Source organism: Tetrao urogallus (assembly GCF_951394365.1).
Source record: "Tetrao urogallus genome assembly, chromosome: 5".
Taxonomy (NCBI): domain Eukaryota; kingdom Metazoa; phylum Chordata; class Aves; order Galliformes; family Phasianidae; genus Tetrao; species Tetrao urogallus.
Window position 1 is genome coordinate 32,460,575 of NC_136818.1, and position 8,942 is coordinate 32,469,516.

The 8,942-nt window shown below is 46.1% G+C and overlaps 1 protein-coding gene across 1 annotated transcript; it reads left to right on the forward strand.

Annotated features, from left to right (window-relative positions):
* Positions 1–21: 21 nt before the first annotated feature.
* ECD (ecdysoneless cell cycle regulator) lies at positions 22–8,555 on the forward strand (the record flags this gene model as incomplete). The annotated part of the gene is made up of 13 exons (XM_079535874.1): positions 22–211; positions 1,300–1,417; positions 1,520–1,607; positions 2,363–2,544; positions 2,898–3,090; positions 3,590–3,718; positions 4,537–4,662; positions 4,970–5,055; positions 6,094–6,200; positions 6,876–7,053; positions 7,388–7,455; positions 7,578–7,798; positions 8,325–8,555. The coding sequence occupies 13 exons, from the start codon at positions 22–24 to the stop codon at positions 8,553–8,555; spliced, it is 1,917 nt and encodes a 638-aa protein (XP_079392000.1).
* Positions 8,556–8,942: the final 387 nt, after the last annotated feature.

Here is an 8,942-nt window from a genome sequence, read left to right on the forward strand (position 1 = left end):
CGCGCGGCACCGCACGGCGCGATGCAGAACCGCGGGAAGGCCGCGGCGGCCGAGGACGCCGTGCGCTACCGCCTGTTCGCCGTGCCGGGGGCGGGAGGCGAGGAGCGGCTGCGGCGCTGCGCCGACGGCATCGCAGTGCGCCTGGCGCCGCTGCTGGCCGCTTACATCTGGCAGCGACAGCGCTTCCGGCTGAGATACGTGCCGCCGTGCGGTGAGCGGGACAGGGATGGGGTGGCGTGGGGTGGAATGGGATGGGGTGGGAAGGGATGGGATGGGATGGGATGGGGTGGGGTGGGATGGGATGGGATGGGATGGGATGGCATAGGATGGGACGGCATGGCATGGGACGGCATGGGATGGTGTGGGGATGGGATGGGATGGGATGGGATGGGATGGGATGGGATGGGATGGGATGGGATGGGATGGGATGGGATGGCGTGGGGTGGGGTGGGGTGGAATGGAATGGGATGGCGTGGGGTGGGGTAGGGTAGGGTAGGGTGGAATGGGACGGCGTGGCATGGGATGGCGTGGCATGGGGTGGGATGGGATAGGGTGCATTGGGATGGGATTGACATGCGGAATCAAACTCTATAACCACAAAGTAGTTATAAAAGCAGTTATGTTTTAATCAATGCTGCACAGATACCGGGTGCATGGGGGATCATTCCTCCTAACTTGCTCACCGTCTGGAAAATGCTACAGATTTAGGCCATACTACAGATATAGGCCAAACTAATATATAATCAATAGTTTTCCTGGAATTCAGATACATATTCATTACATGCCCGAGAGCTCATTCACATGCAGACCCACCCCTCTTGCGCCTGCATAGTGGGTCATGGGATGAAGATTTGTTGTTTTCCTCGTGAAGGCTTCTGACCTTTCGGGGAGCATCCCCCCATACCAGTTTCTTCTTGCCCTGTGGACATCTAATCACCTCCCTGCCAAATGTCCTCAGGCTGTTCTCAAACGTTTATCTTTATGGCCTTCATCCCCCTCGCTATCCCAGACCCAGTGGTCTGCCATCCCTTATTTTCTAACAAGCTCTACCTTCTTGCTTCTGTAAACAATCTCTAACTATTCTCCTTCACCCCCCTTATTCTCAGTCACTGTGAAGCCTTCTTGCCTTTTAACTTTCGCTTATGGGGTCCTTCTCACCTTTCAGGATGGGATGGGATGGATTGGGATGGGATGGGATGGGATGGGATGGGATGGGATGGGATGGGATGGGATGGGATGGGATGGGCAAACTGAAGGACTTTCCCTATCAGGAACAATTGTGCGATTCTGTTCCGGCAGGAGACACTCCGGAGCACATCGGCGGCACCACGCTGTTCGGGGACAACGTGGAAGATGAGTGGTTCATCGTGTACCTCGTGCGGGAGATCAGCCGCACCTTCCCGGAGCTGGTGGCCAGGTGGGGTCCTGCCTTATCCCACAGCGCCGGGCTGCACCCAGTGGGTGCCTTCAGCAGCTCCCTGCCTTGCGCTGTGTACAAAACTGGCTTTTCCTTGAGCAGGATCGATGACAACGATGGGGAGTTCCTGCTGATCGAGGCAGCCGATTTCCTCCCAAAGTGGCTGAGTCCTGAGAACAGCGAGAACAGGGTGAGCGTGTTGGGCACCACTTTCGATCCCTCTCACAACTCCGGCTGCTGAAAACTGCGCTTCTTTTTGCTGCGTACTTCAGTGCTCACATGTGGGAGTTTGCAGCCTGCAGCCTTGGGTCTGCTGGAGGCTTCTTCTCAGGCACATTTCCAGCTGAAGGGAAGCTTTCAGTGTTGTCTGGTGTAAAGAAAACATTTGGCCAAACCTGGAAATTCTGGGAAGACCTTATTGTGGCCTTCCAGTATTTGAAGGGAGCTCGTAAACAGGAGGGGGAACGGCTGTGTACAAGGGTAGATAGTGATAGGACAAGGGGGAATGGTCTTAAACTGAGACAGGGGAGGTTTAGGTTAGATTTTAGGAGGTAATTGTTCACCCAGAGGGTGGTGAGGCACTGGAACAGGTTGCCCAAGGAGGTTGTGGATGCCCCATCCCTGCAGGCATTCAAGGCTAGGCTGGATGTGGCTCTGGGCAGCCTGGTCTGCTGGTTGGTGACCCTGCACATAGCAGGGGGTTGGAACTAGATGGTGATTGTAGTCCTTTTCAACCCAGGACATTCTATGATTCTGTTGATGAGCCTCTGGGCAGCCTGAGCTGCTGGGGAGGCAGCCAGTCCACAGCAGGGAGTTGGAACTTACAGGCTTTGAGGTCCCTTCCAACCTAAGCCATTCTGTGGCTATCTGATGTACAAAACAAAACCTTGCATTGCTTGTGTGACTGTGCTTTTCCCACCTGATGCAAATGTTACTGTTTGCCAGGTGTTCTTTTACAAGGGAGAGTTGCACATCATTCCGCTGTCAGAGACAGAAGAGCAGGAGTGGGAGGAGCTGCCTGCTGAAAGCCTCACCATCTCAGAAGCATTGGCATTGTTATCTGCCCATTCGGAGGAGTTCCTGGCTGCAGAACCCATTCGAAGAGCTGTGTATAAACGTATCGATGGGTATGTGTGTGGTTTATTTGGTGTTCTGTGACAGAGAGTGCTGATTCTGGGCTGTCTGGGGAATTTCATTGTATTCAGTCATTTTCTTGTTAGCTGCAGTAGAGCTGGTTCTCTTTTAGCTAGCAGTTTTCCTGGGGCATTGTGCAAATGGGGGACCTCTGTCCTGTGAGCTGTTGTGTTATGTGGGGACTCTGGTGGTGGTTCACTGCTGGGATGCTACCCCTACCCATGGCAGGAATCACCTTCCTTCCCGTCCTTCTTTAATACTCTGATGTAGATGACAGCAGTAGTTAAAAAGGAGCGTTTGAGGCTTGCAGTGCACTGAACACAGCGTTACAATTGTGTGAACACAGATATCCTGAGAAAATCCAGGCCTCTTATCACCGAGCACACTGCTACCTCCCAGCAGGCATCGTGGCAGTGCTGAAGCAGCGCCCATCGTTGGTGGCTGCAGCAGTCGAGGCCTTCTACCTGCGGGATCCCACCGACCTGAGGGCATGTCGCTCTTTTCACACCTTCCCTCCCGAGGAGCGTGTGATGACTGTGGTAAGTGATCCCTCTAATTTAAGTTCATGTTTGTTTAGAGGTGCTGGGAACTTGGAGTATTCTTTGTGAAATCTGAAAAGTGACCCATCTTCACTCAGAGGGTGGTAGGGGATTTTCACCCAGAGGGTGGTGAGGCACTGGAACAGGTTGCCCAAGGAGGTTGTGGATGCCCCATCCCTGGAGGCATTCAAGGCCAGGCTGGATGTGGCCCTGGGCAGCCTGGTCTGCTGGTTGGTGACCCTGCGCATAGCAGGGGGTTGGAACCAGATGATCATTGTGGTCCTTTTCAACCCAGGCCATTCCATGATTCTGTGATCTTAGGCAAATATCTATATCTATATCTATATCTATATATATATATATAAAATACTATCTCAGATAAGGTCAGTAATATTGATGCTTCAAAACCAAATTTAAATGGAATTACGGGAAAGTTGATGCCCATGCAGAGCACAGTTATACCACAATGAGTGTTTTTCTCTTGCTTTGGCCTTTTCAGGTTACATTCACCAAGTGCTTGTATGCACAGCTCGTGCAGCAGAAGTTTGCCCCAGACAGGCGCAGTGGATACACACTGCCCCCTCCATCCCACCCACAGTACAAAGCCCATGAGCTGGGCATGAAGCTGGTAATTACTTTGTATGGATTTTGTACTCAGATTGTTCTGTTTGGTGTTTGATCTCAGAAGTGACTCTTTGCCTGTAGGTGGCCTGCTTGCACAGAGAAGCATGAGCAAACAGGCAGCGACTTTTTTGTAAATGCAGTATTGTGGGGGATACTTACAGAATAGAGCACTCCTGTGCTTCCACCTCTAGAAACCATTTTAACCAGGATTGAAGCCTCAAGGCTGGTACAACAGGTGGTGCTGTCCTGCACCTCAAATTTGGCATGAAACATGTAGAACTTGCAGCACAGAGAAAACACAGGCAAAAGCTGAGATGGGAACAGGGTGGGATTTGTCTCTTGGAAGTACAGAAGGCTCAGTGTGCCCTTGGGTCTCTGCTCCAAGCAGAAATACAGCCACATCTGAGAGCAAGTTTTCTCTTCTGAAATTGCCTGTCCTGAGGTTTGCGCCTCACTGCAGCATTTTTGTCTGAACTGCACAGCTTTGCAGGTCAGCACAGAATATAAATACAGTTGAAGTATTGGTGCTTATGCGAGCAGGAGTTGGTGAGTTATAGATCTCTCTTATAGTTTGCTTTTTCAGCAGCTTTCCCTGTAGACAAACTTTGTATGTCAGATTGCAGTATCTTGCTCTGGAAGTTGCAATCTCTCTTCCTCCAGCAGTAATAAACCATTTTGATCTCACAATCAGTTTTGCTTTCTCTTTCCTAAGTGGCAGAATTGAGTGCTCAGTGATAAGGAGTTGTTGATGCAGTCATTTAGAGCTGTGCTTAAATTTGTCACATCTTGAGAATATCTTCTTGTTGCGTCTCTTATTTACAGGCTCATGGCTTTGAAATTTTGTGCTCCAAATGCAGTAAAGTGTCTCCAGATGTGAAGAGAAATGAGTTCAGGGGTTCCCTGTGGGAGAGGTACCTCCGCAGCCTGAAGGAAAAAGATTATTTTAAGGTGAAGTGTTGTGTCTGTGTGTATATTTTACATGATCCAGAAGAAAAAACAGCACATCTTTTAGCTCTTGAACTTGTGTAAGTATTTCTAGCAGGGCATGAAATCTAATGCTTCCACCCATGGAAAATCCATGAATGTCTTCAAAGGAGGCATGTGTGGTTTGTCCCCCTTCTAAATTAATCTATTTATTTTTGGAAATTAAAATGGATTTGAGTAATTATTTGAAGTTGTCATTTTGAAACCTGGCTGTGAAAAGCAAGTGGAGGGAGAATTGCTTACATTTCTGCTTGTGTGCTGGATTAAACAGGGAGAAATGGAAGGCTCTGCAAAGTACTTGGAACTGTTGCGTATGGCAGAACATTACTTCCAGCAATCTGTTAACAAGCCAGAAAGGTAAGAACTGTGTATATTTGGTGAATACATAGCACCTGCAAGCATTGCAACTAAGTTTGTGTGTTTGGTTTGGTTTTTAAGACTTTCTCAAAAAAGTCTGAAGCCGTTTTCCTTTGTGCATTTAATATTGGTGCTGTGGCTCTGGCATGTGAGTATTAATTCCTCTAGTATGCTCTCAATTAGTAAAAGTTATTGCTTGAGTAACTATTTATCTTGGTTTTGTAAAGTATTAAGCTATTTCAAGTGGGTTAAGAGGTGGCTAAAAAGTGTTATTCACTTGGTTGGTTGGCTATGGAGATCACGACAGGACAAGGGGGAATGATTTTAAACTGAGACAGGGCAGGTTTAGGTTAGATATTAGGAGGAAGTTTTTCACCCAGAGGGTGGTGAGGCTCTGGAACAGGTTGCCCAAGGAGGTTGTGGATGCCCCATCCCTGCAGGCATTCAAGGCCAGGCTGGATGTGGCTCTGGGCAGCCTGGTCTGCTGGTTGGCGACCCTGCGCATAGCAGGGGGTTGGAACCAGATGGTTGTTATGGTCCCTTTCAATCCTGGCCATTCTATGATTCAATCTCAGTGAATAGCAAATAAGAAGTAATCTGTCTCCTTTACTCAATGGGACAGCTGACTATGAATATCTCCAAAAGATCCAATCCAAAAAAACCAAATCATTGAAAAATATCTGAGGATTTACGTGTTCAGAATATCTTGACTGTTAGTTGCTTGAAGTTCCTGTATGCATTGTTAGGGTCTGCCTATCTGAACATTTACCAAGACAAAATAAGCACTAAGAACAAAGGAAGTAGAAGAGAAATGAGCTTTGGAGACAACAACAAGGAATGTCACTAATTAACTCTGTCTTATTTTGGCTAGTACTGTCTGTGTAGTATGCTGGTAGTTCCCCACACTTTGGTTATCTTTTTACTTATTTGCATGGAAGGAATAATGTGGAATTTCACTGGAAATGTGTATGGAGTGTCAGGTGCTATTAGCATGGCAATGCAAACAAAAATCCATTGCAGTAAATTTTTTCCTTTTAGCTCTGTTGAAATGAGTCCCGGCGATGAAATCTTGACACTGCTACGGACAACAACGTTTGATGTGAAAGAGTTTGAGACAGAAGCAAGTTGTCTTCCTGCAGAGGATGGTGAGCAGGATGATGGGGGGTGGATTCTTCCAATCACAAACAGTTATTTGTGGTGAGGGAGGGACAACTGTACGATCTCTTTGCCTGCTTCTGTTGTGTCCTGTGGCTGTTAGAGTTGTTACTCACGGGCAGTCATTTTAGATTGGCAAAACCAGTTCATTTATAGAAACCACAGCGTCTGATGTTGTTAATTTGCAAGACATGCAATCCAGTTTCTGATTTGATAGCAGTAGGTCAGGAGCACCATATACACACACACCAGGTCAAGTATTTTGTGTCAGCTGTCCACCAGACAGAAAGCTTTGATTATGTCATGAAACCAATTCCAGTACTGACAGTGCAAAGCTTAACCAGTATATGGTCCGTTATAATGGCCTATATGAAACCAGCATAAATTTTGTTCTAATACTTTCTGACTTGTAGCTGTTGCCAGTGTTCAGTATGGGTCACATCTGTATTTCTGGATGATTTTTTAAGCACTAAAACAAAATGTTTTCTGTTTATCTCAGCTCCTCGCCTGCTTTGCACCTTGTGTTATCAAGTATCATCTTGAAAACTTAATTGTGCAAATGAAGTGAGCTACAAAATGCTAACAGTGCTCTCAGCCATCTAGATTGGGACTTGTGGGCTAACAGGCTGGGGCTCAAATAGGAAATATGTCCTAAATTCTTCTAGATGACAGTTGGCTGGAGATTTCTCCTGATGCTCTGGATCTGATGCTGAAGGAGGCAACAGGTGAATCCCACCGTTCCACAAATGAAGAAGAGCAGAAATACGACTTGGAAGCAGTTGCTGAAAGTATGAAGGCTTTTGTGTCCAAAGTCTCAACGCACAAAGGAGCAGAAATGCCATGGTACTGGTATTTTTTGGAGTCGAGTGTGGAATGTGATTTCATTCACTTACAGCACTCTCAGTGATTCTGTGATCTTTCAAATTTGGGAAGTATTCTCTTTAGTAGAGGCCTGAAGCAAACATCTGTATTAGTAGTGAATAGGTTCTAAACTGGCTCTGTGACCACTCATGCTCTGGTGCAGGTAAAAGTGGTGGAGGATGCTTTATCTTCCAGAGCTGCTACTTAGCTTTGTGGCTTGTTTTGTTTCGTTTAGCAGTGTGGCACCCAGTCCTTGTCTGTGTTAGGCTTGTGCAAGCATAGGAGCTTTGCTTATTGAAAACACTTTTTATTTCAGGTCATCTGATGAAACCAACGTTACCTTTGATGTAGATTCTTTTACAAAAGCGTTAGACAGAATTTTGGGTGAGACTGCTTGCTTTTTTTGTCGGAATTTCTCATGCTTATTTAATGTCTGTGGGTTTTCTGTTGATCCACATGCACTGTGCTGATTTCCTTGCTGTCTGTGCTTACATGAAAACACATAGGGGCAGACTCAGAAGAGCTGGATTCTGATGATCTGGATGAAGAGGAGGAGTTTAACTTCTCAGATGAGGATGATGATGACCTAGATGCCGAATATCAAAGGGAAGACGAGGAGGTATCACCTAAGGAACTTATAGGCAGTCTTAAGTCATATATGGATGAAATGGACCATGAACTGGCACAAACCAATGTTGGGAAAAGTTTTACCACTCAAAAGAAAGGGGTAAGTGTGCCTTGAATATTAGTTTGTGGCATAATCGTTTTGAGAGATTTGTTATGAAAGAAGAAATATGCTAAAAGAAGTCATCCTGAGCAATGTGATCAGCAGTGTTTGTCCTCTAGCCATGTACTGATTACTGAAAACAAGAATCCTGTGCGCAGGCAAAATGTACTGCAGGTGCACCACCGTGTTTTTTTGAAACCAAAACATAACTCAGGTTTAACGTGCACGTTGATGCCAAGACTTGGTTTCATGTCTTGTGTTTCGACTGTGGGTCGCTCCTGTAGGAAACTGAGCCAAGACTCACTAACCCTCTGTGTCTTTCTCTTGGAACATCATCCACATAATGGAAAGTGATGATTTCTAACTGGCATGAGTATTTGGTGACCACATTCCTCTCTCTCAAGGCAGATTAGAACATACTGAACTTTGTTGGTGACAGAATTGTTTTCTTTTTTTCTCTCTTTTTATTTTTTCTTTTTTGTATACGATTTGTCTTGATGAAACTTTTTCCTTGTGCTTACTACAGGCATATTCTGCTAAAGCAACTACATCTCAAAATGCTGGCCTGGATTCTGAAGAGGAGGATGCTGAGTTGACACCAGTTGATGTGGATATGAACCTAGTAACTAACCTGCTCGAATCTTACAGTGCTCAAGCTGGACTGGCAGGACCCACCTCTAACATTTTACAGAGCATGGGGGTGTATTTACCTGAAAATACAGATTGTGTTGGTTCTAGTGAGGATGCAGCAGAATAAGAAGAATAAGAATATTCTTCTTAATTCAGAAGACGTGACTGATTGGGAAAAGAGACACAGAAAGAGTAGCAGCATTTGGAAGAAGAGATGAGATTTGAATTTAAAGCATTTTATACACGTGCTTTGTGTGGCTTTAAAGACATAAAGTGAATTTACCTGGAAATGCTGTCTACCTGGAAATCCTGTCTTTGACAGGACTAGGAGTTCTCCAGTTATGTTTTCAGAGAACTGCAAAGTGATGTGATTGAAGACAAAATGTGTCTTTAAAGCTGACATTCCGATTTGCTGTATTTCTAAGATATCCTTTACCCATGGCAAAGTGCTGCCAATATCTGGAAAATGCTGCTGCATTTGGGGAGACAGAGGAATACCATGCTGGAGAGACAG